Source organism: Glandiceps talaboti, chromosome 17 (assembly GCF_964340395.1).
Source record: "Glandiceps talaboti chromosome 17, keGlaTala1.1, whole genome shotgun sequence".
Taxonomy (NCBI): Eukaryota; Metazoa; Hemichordata; class Enteropneusta; family Spengelidae; genus Glandiceps; species Glandiceps talaboti.
The window spans coordinates 11,614,833-11,633,737 of record NC_135565.1 but is presented as its reverse complement, the minus strand read 5'-3'; the positions used below and the strand labels follow the sequence as shown (position 1 = coordinate 11,633,737).

The 18,905-nt window shown below is 34.8% G+C and overlaps 1 protein-coding gene across 6 annotated transcripts in view; it reads right to left on the bottom strand.

The window, feature by feature from the left end:
* Positions 1-231: 231 nt before the first annotated feature.
* Positions 232-18,905, bottom strand: part of LOC144448548 (uncharacterized) — a 34,291-nt gene continuing 15,617 nt past the window's right edge. For all 6 annotated transcript variants that reach the window (XM_078138821.1, XM_078138818.1, XM_078138822.1 and 3 more), the window contains exons 15-34: positions 18,573-18,698; positions 17,669-17,719; positions 16,892-17,026; positions 15,532-15,640; positions 14,886-14,921; positions 14,516-14,545; positions 14,176-14,214; positions 13,798-13,833; positions 12,410-12,439; positions 12,067-12,105; positions 11,150-11,185; positions 10,520-10,540; positions 9,103-9,141; positions 8,577-8,612; positions 8,038-8,067; positions 7,079-7,117; positions 5,304-5,324; positions 3,379-3,610; positions 2,990-3,084; positions 232-1,809 (exon numbers count right to left, since the gene is read on the bottom strand). In XM_078138821.1, coding sequence (XP_077994947.1) covers positions 1,508-1,809; positions 2,990-3,084; positions 3,379-3,610; positions 5,304-5,324; positions 7,079-7,117; positions 8,038-8,067; positions 8,577-8,612; positions 9,103-9,141; positions 10,520-10,540; positions 11,150-11,185; positions 12,067-12,105; positions 12,410-12,439; positions 13,798-13,833; positions 14,176-14,214; positions 14,516-14,545; positions 14,886-14,921; positions 15,532-15,640; positions 16,892-17,026; positions 17,669-17,719; positions 18,573-18,698 — 1,482 coding nt within the window. In that variant the 3' untranslated portion in view covers positions 232-1,507. The remainder of the gene's footprint in view (positions 1,810-2,989; positions 3,085-3,378; positions 3,611-5,303; positions 5,325-7,078; positions 7,118-8,037; positions 8,068-8,576; positions 8,613-9,102; positions 9,142-10,519; positions 10,541-11,149; positions 11,186-12,066; positions 12,106-12,409; positions 12,440-13,797; positions 13,834-14,175; positions 14,215-14,515; positions 14,546-14,885; positions 14,922-15,531; positions 15,641-16,891; positions 17,027-17,668; positions 17,720-18,572; positions 18,699-18,905) is intronic.

The window sequence follows — 18,905 nt, the reverse complement described above, 5'->3', positions numbered from 1 at the left end:
CTGTGACCCACCTAACCACCATCTCTGTCCTGGGGAAGTACGAAACGCAGTACCATTTTTGACTGTCTACATCTTCCAGGAGAGAGATCACCGGGGGTAAATGAAGTCAAGGGTGGAACTTCGTCTCATACTCACCACATTTGCACATCCTCTGCTCAACATTTACCCGGGTGAAAAGACATGGACGACAAATGTTTTCGCTAAATGTGACATTGTATGATTCTGTGTTCGATTTTATTGTAAAAATATCGAATTACACAATTTGTACCATAGTTTATTCCATCTTACAATATATACTTGAGTAATGTAATTAAATGTTACCATGGAAACAAATATGACTTCCCCGTGCTTTCGACCCCTTATTACAAAATAGAAATGTTGAAGACTATTGACATAATACAAAAATCACATCGTCGTATTTATGTTGGAATTTGGATCACTCGGTATGAGTAGTTACATAGCCTGCTCGAACAAAATCGTACAAATATAAAAAAGTGGGGTTTTCAGTTGTTTATTGTATGTATTCTGGTATTCAAAATATATAAAACAAGATGCCTAACAACTACACAATCGTAAAGGAATAATTTGACCTTGACTGTCTCTTTTGTCACAGTGGTGGAATTTAGAATCAACACTAAAGAACACGAAAATCAAAATCTACACTATAATATAACTAAATCAATATATACAATTGCTTCTTATCTGTTAATACCAATACTGTGTGGATCTTGATCGTCTAGTTCCTGACGACCGTGTTCCGATTTTACATTATGTTATCTTCACACATCACGTCTAGTCAATGTCGTTACTATCGCACAGAATTATTTGCTACTCCCTACAGCATTCACATAAACGTGATGAAATTGTTGCGTCCCCACATGATTATAGTTTCAGCAGACTAAAGGTAGTGTTCGGTTGAAAATTTGCATATTGCATCAGTCCTAGAAAGGTCAACAACGTTTGACCTTTGATTTCCCACAATGCATGGACGATAAAAAAATGATGGATGCTTGTACCAGGAGTTTTTTGGAAAAAATAACAATCTCCGTAGGTTAGTGCATTCAAGAAATTCCCGGTATTTCGTCATTACGAGAAGACCAAGAAGAAACTGTAACATGAAATTAGGTGCTAAATTTCCGCAAGTCAAAACAGCTGTACCAAATGAATATTAATGAGAGATGAGGACAGGCTGTGAATTAGTGATGGGTTACTACTGTCATGCAGCGTTAATCACGCCTACAGTAACGACATTGACTAGACATAATGTCTGAAGAAAACATAGTGTAAAATCGGAACACGGTCGTCTGGAACTAGACTAGGATCTTTACAAATGAGATTACATTTAGGCAGACTTGTATTATCATGATCATGTACACATGTTTGCTCGTTTAAAATGCGCATATCTAAGTACGAACTGAAATTCGAATTAGTAATGCACATCCCCCCGCCCCACACACACACACGTTTGTTGGGCTCATTCAGGACCTATTAAATTTCCACATTTTATTTACTTCTGCCTGCCTCCTAAGAATGAGATGATGTATTCTGGATACGCTTGGTAGTCAGTGAATGTGCCGAAGAATCCGGGATTTCGCACATTATCTGCGATAGTGTCGTATCGAATTTTCCTGGCTTCATCTTTGTATGGTGGCTTCACCATATCCCTTTCCCCCTGGGCGTACTCTCCGATAAGAACCCGTACTTGAAACATCCATTTAATCCCCGTTTTGGAATCCGGAAGGCTATGATAGTCCAAGGGCAAACCAGAATTCACAGCAAAGTAACATGCTTTACCAAAATGAGCTCCGACTACGAGAAAAAAAAGGATTACTTGATAATGTGCATGGGAGTGACCAATGATCTATCATTGCATATATAATACTATAAACCAAGCCATGTGATGTTAACCAGCTATTTTTAGAAGTCATCAGGAATTTGGATCTACTAGCCTGTTGGGATCAACATGCTAGTATTATCACAAACAAGCAACACTGGAGTATAGTATGAATAATGTTGAAATATTCGTTACATTATCTAATGATTAATAACAATTGTTCACAAAGATACTAAATGTTCCAGAGGCTCCATACTTATGGCTGCTGTCTATTCTTTGTAACTTACTTTTAGATAAGTTGTCATAAAAACAACACTTTTGCGATAATATGTATGCGCTGGCAACAAATCCAGAGGCAGATTACAAGACATGCGCCTGTAATGCCATATAAGGTCCTGTGCAAATCCTGTAACATGTACGGGGCAAACTTTATATAACTAAGTGCCGTTGCAGGGGGCATGTACAGTTTGCTAAAGTTCACATCTGTAATCACAGACATGTATGTAGCGCAAGCATGAATACAGGTGGGTAATTTGTGACTATGTACGTATACATAACTGTGATTACGTGACTGAAACAATATACAGATGTGTATCAAGAGACGTTTGTATAAGTTCTGTCACAGCTCTGTAAATTTTGCAGTATTTCTTGACTGTATACACGTACATGCAACAGGTCTGGTGGTACAGGTATGTGTATGAATGAGTAATTCTTCAGACTATCTTAAAAGAAGGCAACAGTTGCAAAGTTGTAAGTGCATGTACAAAAATGGGAATTACGATAAGTTCAGATCAAACACACCTGAGTCCACATGTAATGTGTACAGTCATGTAAACTCATACGGGTACTGTCACTTGTAGAAAAGGCAGACTCTGGACACCCCCCTCACACATACCCCAGCACACATCAGTGTATGAACAGTGTACCCACATTACCCAGCTACACCTCGTATGACAGCCCGGTTTAACAGGTATACACATGTAGATGCAGCTCTGTTATAACCTTGTACCGTCTTCTCTGACATGAAGCTGTGGGTTTACATAGGACTTTGCCCGGGGGGGGGGGACAAATTGTATTTGGTGTATTTAACGTCGTTCATACTCACTACCTAAATAATGCTGGCAGTAGAGGTGTTTACACCATTTTACAACTTACCTCCAGTTCCTGCAAAAGCTCTATCAAAACGGTCATAGGTAACAGGATCAACCCTTTCTCCTCTGGTTCCGTGGTATAGAATCCGTTCGTTTTTACTGTAAGTAACAATGACAAGAAACTAATGATCATTATTCACAAAGGTACACATCAATATACACTTCATTTCATCACATACATTTGACGCCGGATTTCACAAATGTTTTCACACAATGTCTTTCACGAATGGAAAGTAAATATTGTACTATAGATAATACGAAAAAGCAGCTAAAATCGTTGCTGAAAAAGATAACCACGAAAAATGAAATTCAGGTCGTCCAAAAATTTTATAAACATTTCATGCCGAACTCAATTGTCCGTATCATGACCATACTCTATAAGAAAACACTTACGTATCGGTGGGATTTTTCTTTTCCATTGCTTTTTTCAAGGAGTCATACTGCTTGTACTGGAGACGATTTTGAATACGTTTAATAGCCGTAATTTCAGCACCTTCTACATTTTTGCAGAAACGTTTAACAACCTTCTTGTATTCACTAGAAGATGAAAGAACTGGCACACATAGAGGCACATCCTCAGGTTGTTCAGCTGGAAAATCAACCCATGTGTCTGGATACTTTACATCTGTAGAGACAATATATAATACCACAATTGACATTGAATCACAAGTTTATATTTTAGGCCAGAATCAAGGGGATTTATAATTATGGAGGATATTATTGGTTAGACTTTATTGGTATCGTCACTGTGGTTATCTTTGTAAATTAAGCTGAGCATTTGTGTTAGTTATTGTCGATTATATGGTAGCTATGTTTATTGATGATTATCTTAATGATTATTAACCTGACAACCTGTGTATACATGTGTTATACATATATAGGCCATATAATTATGGAGGATATATATATATATATATATATATATATATATATATATATATATATATATATATATATATATATATATATATATATATATATATATATATATATATATATAGGCCATATAAGTTTATGACTTACCTCTTACACTGAATTAGTATATATATATATATATATATATATATATATATATATATATATATAGGAAGTCAGTGGTAAGATTTGTCCGTAGTACAGTGCTCGATACGTCTGCACGCAGAGCGGAGTATATGTTGAGGGTAGAAGAAAATCAAGTCGGGTTTTTCGTCTCTACAAGCCTGTTTCGTGAGTAAATCACTCGTCAGGAGATGTTGATGTACATCAACATCTCCTGACGAGTGATTTACTCACGAAACAGGCTTGTAGAGACGAAAAACCCGACTTGATTTTCTTCTACCCTCAACATATATATATATATATATATATATATATATATATATATATATATATATATATATATATATGTGTGTGTGTGTGTGTGTGTGTGTGTGTGTGTGTGTGTGTGTGTCTGAATGTAAGTGTCTCGCTGGAGAGAACAGTGCTCGATGCAAATATTAGTAGCAGAGAATTATAGACTTAATTCAAAAGAATAAGGATCCGATGTAATACGTCGTTACTCATCCAGATCGCTCGAAGCGTGAAACTCTGAGTAACGACTTATTACATCTTATGCTTTTGAATTAAGTCTATATATGTCTGTGTGTGTGTGTGTACGTGTGTGTGTGTGTGTGTGTGTTAACAACGAAGGCGTATTTCTGGAGAGAACAATACCGAGTTCAATATTAGCAGAGCATACCAGACATTAGGAGGACTTGAGCCATACCTCGAGTTTCTCGTTTCCGTGCGGTCATCAGATGGCTAGATCCTGATCAGTTTGATAAGGTATGTCATTAGAGCTAAGACATCAGAGCTGATATGGAAATGCAGACATTACAACAAATGCTGTTGCACATTTCAGCGATCATCAGATCACTACTAAATCAGCTTGCTAAAGTCTGAAAGTTCACGTTAGATGTTTGCTAGCTCATTGCATGATGGTCGGACTAGTCTTTTTCATGTTGTTTTCATGTTTTTTATGATGTGGGTAGCGAGGTCGAATGTGTTCTCATGCCTACAATTTGAAATCAGCTCGGATCACTTGTTGAGAAGCTTCTATAGCTATGGCTTAAAACCTTACACACACACACACACACACACACACACACACACACACACACACACACACACACACACACACACACACACACACACACACACAGATATATATTGACGGATGGGTGTGAGTGTCGTTCCAGTGTATGGGTGTGTACAAGTGTGCATGAATGCATATGTATGTACATTTGCAAATTAACTTACGAAATCATTGAAAGAAGTCACTGAAGTTACTGTATACTCACCCCACTCACTTGCTAGTAATGCTATATCGAATTACAGTTAAATATAAAAAATAAATATATAATTTAGTAAGATTATGATAGTTCAGTTCTCTTCAGTCGAAATCATAGCATTGCATTCACTTTGAAGAAAATGTAATGGCAGGCATATGAATATATATCCAAATTATATATATATATATATATATATATATATATATATATATATATATATATATATATATATATATGTCTGATGATCACGCAATGCGTGAAACTCCGAGTTACAACCAAGAAAGAGTTCCAGTACTACCAAAACTATTGCGCTCTGCCACTGTGGTATAGAGCACTGTCTTAGCAGATTGATACTCACCGAGTTATATATATATATATATATATATATATATATATATATATATATATATATATATATATATATATATATATATATATATATATATATATATATATATATATATATATATATATATATATATATATATATGTATATATTATAATAATACATAATAATGAACAGGAAAGTGTCATTGCTTATGTGCAAGTGAAACTGCTTATATATATATATATATATATATATATATATATATATATATATATATATATATATATATATATATATATATATAAAGTTCAAAAATTTCATTTCACGTGATATGGATGCCACAGTGACGGCATTTGAAAATGTTATCCCTTAAACCAATCTATTGGTTGCTGCTATCGTTCAACTCTGTAGCCCCTGTATATATAGAAGCACTCAAAAAAAGCGGGTATGAAGATGGTATGACATATATAAGGAAAGGTGCTGATAAAGTAAGAAGGGCGAAGAAATACCATCTGATTTAACCCACCATACAGTGAAAATTTCAAATCAAATATCGGAAAACAATTCCTCCGCCTAATTGACAGGTATTTCCCAAAGGGCTCTAAGGTGCACAAATTATTCAACAGGGGTAAAGTTAAAATGAGCTGTAGCTGTATGGGGAACTTGGCATTCATCGTAAGAGCACGCAATGAAAAGATCATCAACCCCTTGAAGAAAGCAACGAATATAGCCTGTAACTGCCGGAACAAGGACAGATGTCCCCTAGGAGGAAAATGCCTATTCAGTAACATCGTATACAGTGCTAATGTCAAGACGGGCGATAGCAGCAAACAAATCATTGGTTTAACGGATAACACTTTCAAAACCCACAAACAATCCATCACTAATAAGAGATACCACAGCTGTACTGAGCTATCAAAACATGTACTGACATGTCTGGGGGCCAAGAGTATAGCATTGACTGGTCAGTCATCACACATGCAACTTCCTATTCGAATGGATCGAAGCAGTGTGACCTCTACCTGGCTGAAAAGCTATGTATCATATATGCTAACAAATCTAATTTATTAAATAAACGTACAGAATTAATATCAAAGTGCCGACATCAAAATAGATATGTATTGATCAATTTTCACTTTGGTACCCATATCACGTTAAATGGAATGTTTGACCTTTGAAATTGGAACTTCATAGAACTATACCGTTAGTAGTTTGATGATCGCAACAGCGTGAAATACTGTGTAACGTCTCCTATGTATCTTACTTGACACTGTATATATATATATATATATATATATATATATATATCTATATATAAATAATATCATGAACCATACAGTTCTAACCCAAGCTGTATGGTTCATATTATTTATATATATATATATATATATATATATATATATATATATATATATATATATATATATATATATATACACATAAACGATAAACTTACCAATTTTATCTTTCTGCTTACTGCTTTCTTCCTTATTTCCTGATAGTATGAGATGGTAAATATATTAATTCAAGTAATTATTTAAAGTCATCTTCGTATTACTACAAACTAACTTGCTTACATAACAGATATTTTGGATCAAGTTTGCTTTCGCATTGCCTAACAATTAATCATTAGTCATCATGGAAGGTAGATGTTTCGAATATTATTATGTAAAGTAATACCAAATATAGATAATAGTTGAACACCTTCTGATCTTCATTCTGACAAATCTTTTAACTAGTGTCCATTGCTTTGTTCAGATGTGATTTTAATGCGTTCAAAGACAACAGTGAAGCTATGATACACGTGGAGAAAACGTACATACCTCGACTAATTTATTGGCAAATCTACACAGCTATTTTAAAGTTTAGGATGCAACGACCAAACATTACATTGAACCTATTACACGTATCAATCGTGGTTTTATCTTTAATTGTCAGATAGATACAAACTCAACAAATGTTATTCGAAAATGAGTGATAACAATATCCCGCTGTGTTGACAGAATCATCTTGTCATCAAAATGGTGCAATAACGAGACGTTCGAGAATGTACACTGACAAATCTTGGAAATCGTCAGAAACGCCACCATACTTTGAATATAATTAAACCATGATTGTTCATTCAGTAGCTTACATGATTATATCAACACATCTTCAGCATTTTAGTTCGCTTCCATCCTAGCTAGGCAAAACCCTGATTGTCGTTGTCATAATGTGTAGAGGGGATGTTTCAAAATGTGCTCCTTTCAACTAAAAACTGAATGTGAATGACACATGTCCATGAAGTGTCACTGTGGTATGAGAGACGATTAACAGTAGACAGTCCACAACAAGGCATGACCAAAAAAAATGCCCAGAACATTTTCCACCAATATTGAATTAAAATGTATGCTATATAGCAAGTTCAATACTCACGTTCTTCCTTTTCTTTTAAATCATTCGTTACTGGAAATAGATAGGGAATAAAGAAGACAAGTTGAGGAAAATAAAAGACAGTGAACTAGATAACATACGAAAGGCCATGTCAACACACAAACAAACAAACAAGCAAACACACACACACACACACACAAAGGAAAGCAAAAGATGAACATGTCACTGAAATAACCTAGAGCCTAATATATATATATATATATATATATATATATATATATATATATATATATATATATATATATATATATATTGTATATATTGTATCAATTACGTTGTCAGTGGAGTAAATATTGATCATCCGCAAATGCAAACCTGCTCATCACATGACAAGTTAAGCATTCCATGTACGTCAAACGGGAATCTGAATGTAATATTGAATTGCATATCACCTAATTGAAACTTACGTTTCCCTATGTCCACTTTTCCTTATAAAAAGAATTAAACTAGATCGAAACTGAAGGTTCTCACAGTCAATGCAAGGTTTAGGTATATCAGACTATTCGAAAATATATACTTACTCTTTTCCTGTTCCGAAAGCTGTGATCTCAGTTTGTCTGGAAAACAAAAAGTTTCATTTTATCAAATAATCATGTTGTAAAATGTTCTTTGCTTCATACACAAATTTCACCATGAACTTTACCCGATTCCAACTATAAATTACATCAATTTTTTTATTCTGACCGTGCAGGCTAATGATATAGAGGTATATTAGGCAGTCAATATAATATTCACTTATTGTAGTTATAATAATGCACATAAAATAAAATAAAAATAAATAATACAACAGTGACATATTTTTAAGTGACAAATGTGGTCGCCATTTTCCATTATGTGTAAAGGCTGTGTAAAGGTTGTAAAATAAGGTGAGGTGTAGTGGTCATTCGTGGTTTGGTCAAAGTGTATTTGATTTCTGAGATATGTCCGTCCACGGAGGGTCGCATTGATATATGTACGGCAAAAGGACGAGAACCATTCTCACTTCCCTTTCTTGCGTTTTAATCAAAACACAATTTAAGATTACAAATCCACGAATTGCTGGCTTACCGACTTCGTGTGTTTGTGTTGCAATTTCTTGATCATACTCTGTAGATAATCAAAAGACAAAGTTTAAGTCTTGTTAGAAAATCAAGAAACCCCCCCACACACACACACTCTCTCTCTCTCCCTCCCTACCCCCCCTCTATCTCTCTCTCTCTCTCTCTCTCTCTCTCTCTCTCTCTCTCTCTCTCTCTCTCTCTCTCTCTCTCTCTCTCTCTCTCTCTCTCTCTCTCTCTCTCTCTCTCTCTCTCTCTCTCTCTCTCTCTCTCTCTCTCTCTCTCTCTCTCTCTCCCCACACGTTGATATCTCCCGACCATAACAAGGTCTGGTCATAGTTGCTAGGTATGTATCACATGTTTATTTTTGTATCCACTTGCCAATCTATACCAGTTTTCTATGTAAAACACACTATATTTGTCCTGTTTCTAAGGATGTGATCTTGTATCTAGGCATTCGCTCTGCTGTTGCTTTGGGCGTTTCCATGGTCGGTAGCCATGCAAGACTGAATGTGATCATTTTTGAATTGTACCCACATGCCTGTAAGATCCTGCCACCAATTCCTGATGGTATCATTACTGTATACACAATGATTGTTACATTTGCAAACATAATGGATTTTGGTTGTTGCTAAGGGCGTGGTCATGTTGCTAGGGTCAGTTGTGTCACTATATCTTGAATGATATCTGCGCTTAAACACTTCTAGAAACACTCCCACCAAATGTCAGCCCCATCTACTAAGTAGATTTTGAGAGTTTTTCAGCAAAATTCGTTGACCAAAGTTACGTTTTACTGAGATAATCATGTGCTGAACGTTTCCTCATCAACACATCCCTATAATTATCCAACCCAATGTTAAGTTCAGCTCAATCTTCAATGAACTCTATGTATTGAAGTTTTTTTTTAGTTATGCAGCTATATATTGATTTGTTAATCCAAATATGTCCGCCATTCAGTCAAATGTGATATGAGCACTAACAATAATGATAAATGACCCTGAAGGTTAAGGTCAATGTCAATGGTCAATGTCTTAAAATAATATGGTGGTAGACACTTGATTGGAGTATCTATGTATTGGAGTTTTTGAGTTATGCTGTAAATATTGAATTTTAACTACAAATATTGCCACCATTCATCAAATTTGCATTTCTCACGAACAAAGTGACATGTACACATGACATGTCGCCTTTGTGCAAGGTTTGAAAAAATCGGATATTGCATCTCTGGGTAATCATGCATTACGGAAGCACTGGTGGACAGATGCAAGCACGCACAGAGTGCATTGTAATAGTTCCCCGTTCAGGGGACAAATTAGCCACGACCCACCTTAATTGCAAGTGCTACTTCCAAGGGTTTTTCTAGTCCGAGTTCACCAGTAAAGGTTATATACAATTTTACAAAATCATATCCGTTAAAATGACCATACCTTGTTTTTGTGTGTTGAGCTCTGTAAGAAAAAAGGAGTGGGAAGAAATTCATACACATGATAACAATAGACTCATATGAAAGATTAGATGTAAAAAAAACATTAGGAAGTAAGAAATGCGGTCTGATTTGTCATTTTGATGTCACTTTAAAAAGATTGGATATCATGCGAATTTGTCAAGACAACTCCATAATTCAGGTTTGATTATATTATGAAACACTAAAATTATAGTCATTCGTGCTTACTTGCCAGTTTTAAGTGGCCATATGGTTGAAAATTAGGTGATTATTTTTAAAAAAACTTTTTTATTGGTTTAAAGTTTTATCATGGCAGCCTACTTGCAAAATGAACGCGAAACAACATATGTCAAGTCCTTGTTTGTAACTCAATAATTTGTAAAGGATTTGAAATGTGTAATGTTTTTGTTTTTATAAATACTATGACCAAAGATTTTACAAAATTTTTTGCAATGTATTGTGTTGCAAACACAGACTTGATATATTTTGTTTCATATGATTTTTCAAATAGGAACCAATGCTAAAATTGTTTTATAAATCCAAAATCCAAAATAAATAGACACTCGTAATCCATATGGCCCCTTTAAGTGCATGACGTGTACAAGTGCCTTACGTTGTTCCTTGTCATCCAGCTGACACTGCAGTTGTCCTGAAAAGAAAGTGGAAAGAACATTGGTAAACAGGCAGTACTACTATATACATGAACACAAAGTATGGTCTGTCAAACTTACAATATTATTTGGTTTCTGCCAGGTAGTTGTCAACGAGGTGTAGAAATAATTGACTATGGTCAAAGGAATTGAATTTATAATCTATAGGATACTCGTTCGGGCGAATAATGTGTACCGTTTAACTCATAATTTATATTTCATTACCAATTTCCATAAAAGTGCACGTGTCTTTCCTTCATGATCGAGAAGATGGCAAATATTGGATCATGAGTTATTATTCGTAAATATGTGTCGTCTGTCGCTGTAGAAAACACTCGTACACTAACGGCTAAATGAAAAAAGCCGATATAAATATATGCAAAATCTTAAATGTGAACTAGATGTAAACTGAATGCATACCTTAAAGGCAAAACCATTGTTGGAATGCACAATTCTGGGTTATAGTTACACATGAAGTTTTAAAGCGTTAATGTATGTGTGCGCTTTGTTATGTTTGAGGTTCCATGTAAAAAAAATATGAAATTTGAAGCCTGCATTCTACAATAAGGTCTAATCATCAAAACATCATTAATTATGCACATAACATATCACTATCAAAAACTATATAACACATGTGCATGTTGTAATCATTAATGAATACATCAAATTATATGAAATCTGAAGCTTGTGTTCTTAAGATACATACTAACTGCCAAAAATCAATAATTTATGCAAATCATTCATTTAAACTAAAAGCTATGTGAACAAGCTTTATAGAAATAGGTGCGCATTATTATAGTTATGTCTTCCAAATTACAAGTATATGAAATTTGAAACCTATGTACCGTTGTGGATACATTATATCAATACTGAAACTTACCGAGATGGTGTTCCTGTTCTTCTCTTTCTTGTTTCGTTTCTGAAATGTAAAATGTAATCTTACATATTAATAACGAGGTTCTAAGCTGTGATATCTCTGAAGTATGATCTTTGGTTCAGCAAACATATTGGAATCGTTGGCATATTCATGTCAATTGGAAAAATAAATAATCCATATACTCATTCAAAATTCACAAGGTACGCAGTATCGGGTGCCCTCACATGTCTGCCCACCAGTTGAAGGCGGGGCGACACATAGTCTTACGTTCGAACTCCTTCCCAGAAGGTTATAATTACTCCAGCTGTCAGAATGTGTATGTCGTCAATAACAATTGATAACTTACTCTCCCCATCTTCTCTCAATGTGTCCATCACTGAAAAAAGTCACATACGAATATCAAACAGTCAAACTAAAGGTATTTGTTAAAGTATGTTGGGTGTGTATATTTAGCAAATAAGGCCTTTGCATAATATATTATGCAATATATATATATATATATATATATATATATATATATATATATATATATATATATATATATATATATACATATTCGCAATAATAGACATAAGATTGTTGTTTATCAAAGGCCCCACATACACACTTGCTCTAAATTACTAAATAAAAAGAACAGTAACTGTCATAAACAGTAGATTGAGTGACAGGTTAGTTCAGTATGAAAAAAATTCGCGGGTCACCACATTTGAGACAAAATGTTCTGATCAAAAATAATTCCTTTTTTGGAGTCATATTCAATATTCCCTTCATATGGCAGTAAACCATCTGTATCTAAAATGGTGATGACAAGACTAGTGAATATGCGACTAATATTTAATGTAATTATGGTGTTTACATAGTCTGAGTTAATTCTCTAAAGTCCAATCGATCCGAGTACACAGGTTGAAATGTGAGAGTGACTTGAGTATAGTTACATGATCTGTCAGCTGAGTGCGAAGATCAAAGAGTAGCATTGTCACTACTTATGAACAAAGTTAGGCCTAAAAAAATTGCTTGGTTCCAGTTACCCGACCCTAAACTTTTTATACACATTCGAGAGAAAAATTAAACAAAATCACAAAAAAAATTGAAGTCTCGCGAGAACTAGTGGACGTGGCAACAGATATCAACTTTAAAAAAAGTCAAATTGAATATTAAACTGTTCTTTCAATCTGTAATGGTTGTATATCAGTTGGAAAGAAGCCAATAACTCAGAGACCATATTGAAAATAACGGAAAACTAGACACTCACATATGAAAAAACAATCTACCCCACCTACGTTAAATCTGAACGTAATCGGAACCACTCAATTATTTTAAGGTCTTAACGTATTGCTAGAGATATGAATTCTGTGGTATGATTTTATTGATCTAACAGTTCTTGACCTCAGAGTAATTAAGTTCCTAAAAGCGCAGCAAGTGACATTTAGTTTGGCTACTGATTATTTTGGAAACTGAATGAAGAGCCGATAGTAGAAACCGCTTTACTTATTAAATAGATATGTGGACATAAATTTATTTTAAAATTGTTATCAAAAGGCTAACATTGACGAGTATTTCATTATGTATACATAATACGTAATGTCCCGCTATTTCTCTCTCATCTCGGACTCGTGTATTTTCCCCATCGGCTCGACAGGGTACAGCCATGATGAAGGGAATCATGCAATAGTCGTCATCAATCAAATACTAGGAGGTCGTAAAAAAAGAATGTCAGCAAAGTACGCAACTTACACTTTCTCTGATTGTCCAATTCCAATTCCAGTTGCACTGGTTACGAGATATATAGAGAAAAAAAGTGACATTTGTCAGTATAATTCTTAGGCATATTTAAAAAATATAAGATATTTTTATAAATTGAAATAAATTGCACACACACTTAAGGTTTTGTTTTTACAAATACATAGGCCTTGGAACCAAGGCTTGCACCTCAGTCCACTAACGTCGTCTGAGTTTTCACTTACAACACTTAACGAACATATTAATATCTGTCAGCAGTTAACAGATAAATCAGGGTATACATTTCTGTTTTACAAAGCTTAATGTTTCAAAAGAATATTACGCTAAAATTACATGTTACACTCTTTGATAGAAACTACACTTAAAACTTACATTGCTTTGCTTCTTGTTTCTTCCTGTAGATCTCATACTCTGTGTAAAGATTTTGAAATTGAAAGTATGTCATGTTATGTACAAACACAAACATTCAATCATTAATAGATGTATGTAAGCACGTAATCCATCCACCCCCCCCCTCCCTCCCTCCCTACATAACATAACATACATACATTACATTACATACATGCATATATACCTACATACCTACCTACCTACCTACCTACATACATACATACATACATACATACATACATACATACATTTATATCTTTTATCGGCCAAAGAAACTGAAATGTCACTTACCTATACAACATTATAATAAAGAGAAGCTCACCTTTGACATCTTCTCTGTACTTATTCATATCTACAAGAAATTAAAATGATAGTAACATTTAAATTAAGGGGAACATTGCAGAAAACTTAAAGTCCGAAATACTGTGTGATTTACTATTTTTATTTTGCATTTTTTAAACTTTAGTAAAAAAAACCGTTTTGTTGGAAATACATTTGGAACCAGCAACTCTGTATCGTTCAATAATTTTTGAATGGTTGGATACTTGAAAAAACATCAGGTATCGACAGCCTACAAGAACTATTAAGGATTGAAGATCTGGGCAAACCGTGTTCACCGATGGGTTGTTCCTAGATTTAGTAACCCATGCAACTTAAGGAAATTCCAAAGTATAATAAGAAGTGTTGCTTACTTTCTCTTTGTTCACTTAGACGAGCTTGAAGGGTCTCTGGGGAATAAAAAACAAAATGAACATGTCAGCATTGGTTTTTTAAGATAGTAACTGAACGAGAGGACAAAAGACGCTTTATCGTATACCTATAATCACGTCCGCTACAAGACACCGAGAGAAATATCCTCGCTAAATAAAAGGCAATCGACCTAATGGTTTTGGACTTTAGGTGTTAGTCAGACAGACAGACAGACAGACAGATAGACAGACAGATAGACAGATAGATAGATACTAGATAGATAGATAGATAGATAGATAGATAGATAGATAGATAGATAGATAGATAGATAGATAGATAGATAGATAGATAGATAGATAGATAGATAGATAGATAGATAGATAGATAGATAGATAGACAGATAAACAGAGAGATGTTTTACCACATGTCTACATATCATTTACTGAACCTCTGCTTAAACTCATGACCAATATGTCAGTTTCACTCTATTTTGTGACAGGCTGAAATGACGTAGTCCATTGCATATCATAAATATGGCCGTGCAAATCAAATGCAAAGATGAATACTGAATAATTGTCTATTATAACAAGTTATTGGGTAGTCATTGTTAATGATTTGAGAGAGGAATACTCGTGCAAACTTATTTACCAATAGTCTCTATCAGTTTCTTCATCTTAAGGTTATTTTGGTGGTCCTTTTCTTCATAATTCTTCTCTATTTCTTGCTGCATATCTTGTTGGCGTCTTTCATACTCGGACTTTCAGAATGTCAGTATGTCAGTTTATTGTATTTATGAAGGAAGGAGACATAGATATTGAGATAATGTTGATATATTAATATACAGGGAATATACACAGAAAGAATGTCTATTTCCAATTATTATTACTTCTAGTTAAATTATATTTGGCACTCTTGTTGAATGGAAATGGGATATTAAAACGTGACTGTGACCCATCGCTATGTAGCACCTTGATAGAATATGGCTTCCTTAATATTTTTACATGTGTACCACTGTGTATCTTAATGTGCAGTGAGAAATAAAACCGGTATTTTCAGTGCTGATTTTGCAAATGTGATCAATTGAGATTTAAAAAAAAAAGCCTTATGAAAAACCAATCTTAGGAAAGCCTGTTGTGCCATCTACAAAAGCAAAAAATAAAAATATCTCGAGCCTTCGAGAAGATAAGCCGTGCACGCGAGATATATCTTGTGCACTCAAGAAAATATCTCGTGCAGTCGAGATATTATCTTGTGCGCTCGACATGTTATCTCGAGCGCACAAGATAATAAGTCACGCGCACGAGATAATATCTCGAATGCATGAGATATTTTCTCATTATCTCGAGAAACTACCTCATTTTTGTTTTCCGAAAGCAAACAAATTAGATCGAGATCTCAAGATAGTTTCTCGGGATAACAAGGAAATATCTTGTGTGCTCAAGATATTATCTTGTCACATGCCTTATTATATTGCTTTTGTAGATGGCACTAACAGGCTTCCATACAATCTTGATGAAAATAAGCAAGTAGATTCTTTTGTTTTGGCATACACTTTCTGAACAAATTTTTGATCATTTATTTCACCAAGTGGCAGTGGTGGTAGGATGTGGTAGCAGTAAGAATTGAAACAGTTGGCAGTGGTGGGATAACACCAACATCACAAAATAATGCAATGATAGAATTAAAGATGTCACCCTCCCCTATTTTCCATTTTCTAAAATATGGCCCTCCCACGAGGCCTGTTGTGTAAAAAGTGCCCCCCCCCCCTCTAACTTCCCTGATCCTCCCCTTGTAATTACTGAAGGCTCCCTGAGTAAGCTTCGATCCGGGTCAATTACTTCGCATTCGAAACGACTTATAACCTCATATGGGGGACTGGCGAATCGACTTCGATTTGAATTACATTTTGTAATTCGGACAAGATAATTATGTACACAGATAAACGGAAGGTGAGATACTACAGTATATCTCTATTACCATGCATGTTATGGTAATAAGGTGGGCTTACCTTTAGCTCGTCAATATTCTTCTCATTCGCCAACTTCATGTTTTCCAACTGCTGTAGACTCTGTTCTTTTTGTTGTTCTTGATCTGCCTTTCGTTCTTCTTTTTCTTTCTTTAAACTCGCCTCATAAATCTCTATCTAAGTATAAAAAAGACAATCGTCTGTAGCAAACAAACCCATTCAAATATGACACTTTATCAGTGTGTGATTATCCTTTTGTTACTTGTACACCCAGAAAGTAAACGTCAAGATGATACATAAGAATACTAGCAGTAAGGTTAGATACCCGAACTTAATGCCAATGTCTTGTTTGTTGTTATGCTACTACTGTACGTACAAAGGGCAAAAGTGTTATTAGCAGCAAAATGATATAAGTGTGTATGTCATTTGTGTTTTATCAATTTGTGCTACAAGTCTCAAAAGAAAGTGGTCACACTTAAATGCCACAAACTGTCAACAGATAGCACGTCACATTATGCAAGAAATGACTTATTTTTTGTAACTGACAATGAAGGTCAAATTGATAGGTAAAGGTTAGGTCTTCAATGATAGCTTTTCACTTGATGATCTAGGAACAAACACTGCGATGTGACAAAACAAATTCAAACGCATATGTCCCCTGTGAATATGCCACCTTTGTATTACTGTTTCAAAGAAATTAAACGTTACATGTCGGTTGAATTACGTATTACGGACCGACACACGGATAGACACATGGAAGGATGAAGGAAGCCCATTGTAATAGCACGCCCTTCTGAGTGGACAAGAATATTATGTTACCTGCTTTTCGGCTTGGTGACGCATCTGGTCCGTTACCGCTGATGCTTCTTCCTTTAATAAAGAAATGACAAAACATGAGACTGAAAAAACTCAACTGTTGAAAAATTACCTTCCTGGCAGCGAGGCTTATTTTGAGTACATTCAAATACACTGCACTAGAACTGCCAGATTTAGAGTTAATGATTGACGTTGAAATATTCTTCACTTGGTATGTTTTCACACAACACTAAGGCCATTATGTTTTGGAAAGTTATTCACCTATTCACCGGTCGAAATGTTCACGGTCCATTACGGACAAACACATTATGTTAGTTTCAGAGTTCAAGATTAAACAAACAAAACATGTTTTACAACTTATCGGAAATTGGGATGACATGAGTAGAGTATTTCCTCACGCCACTTACAGGCGTAAACACAAAGACCAATCTATTTTCATAGAAAGTAATCAGTATTTAAGATCAACTCTTTCGTCCCAAAAGTCACATCTTATCTCTTGTGCATATCAAATAGGTCTAGCATATTCTGAAAAGCAGTTTTGTTGGACACTTCTAGAAAGTTAACATCCACAAAATTAAGAATGATGCAGCCGAGTAGCTAATGTTTGATTGATAGTAACTTTAAGACCAACTCCGTTTCCTAAAACTTTATACATACAGTGCAATAGTCAAGATCACAACGATATCCTGAATGGAAACCCTAGAATACCTAAGTTTTCCAAACACACACACACACACACACACACACACACACACACACACACATACACACACACACACACACACACACACACACACACACTCACACTCACTCACTCACTCACGCACAACTGAACATCAGCCCATCATTTCTGCTAAAACTAGTTCAATGCAGAACAAATCGATATAGACATTCAAATATTGTTTACCAGGTCCTCTAGCATACGCATTTGCTGCTCAAACTCTTCTCTTCTCTCAGTTTCCATTTTTGGTCTACTGAAACCTGGGAGTTGTTTCAACCATTTGATATTATCTACGTAGAATTTGTCAATGCCCTAGTGAAATAAAATGTAACAGACATTTCATAACGTGTTAACTATATATCAAATTATTACTTACAGTACAGCCACAGTGCAAGATTCATTTTCCAATGTGTCATAAACTTTAATTCATCTACAGACAATGGCCAATGCCAAAATGTTATATATTACAGACAATGACATCATAAAAGAACAAGTCTGTACATAGGAACGTATTGGTTG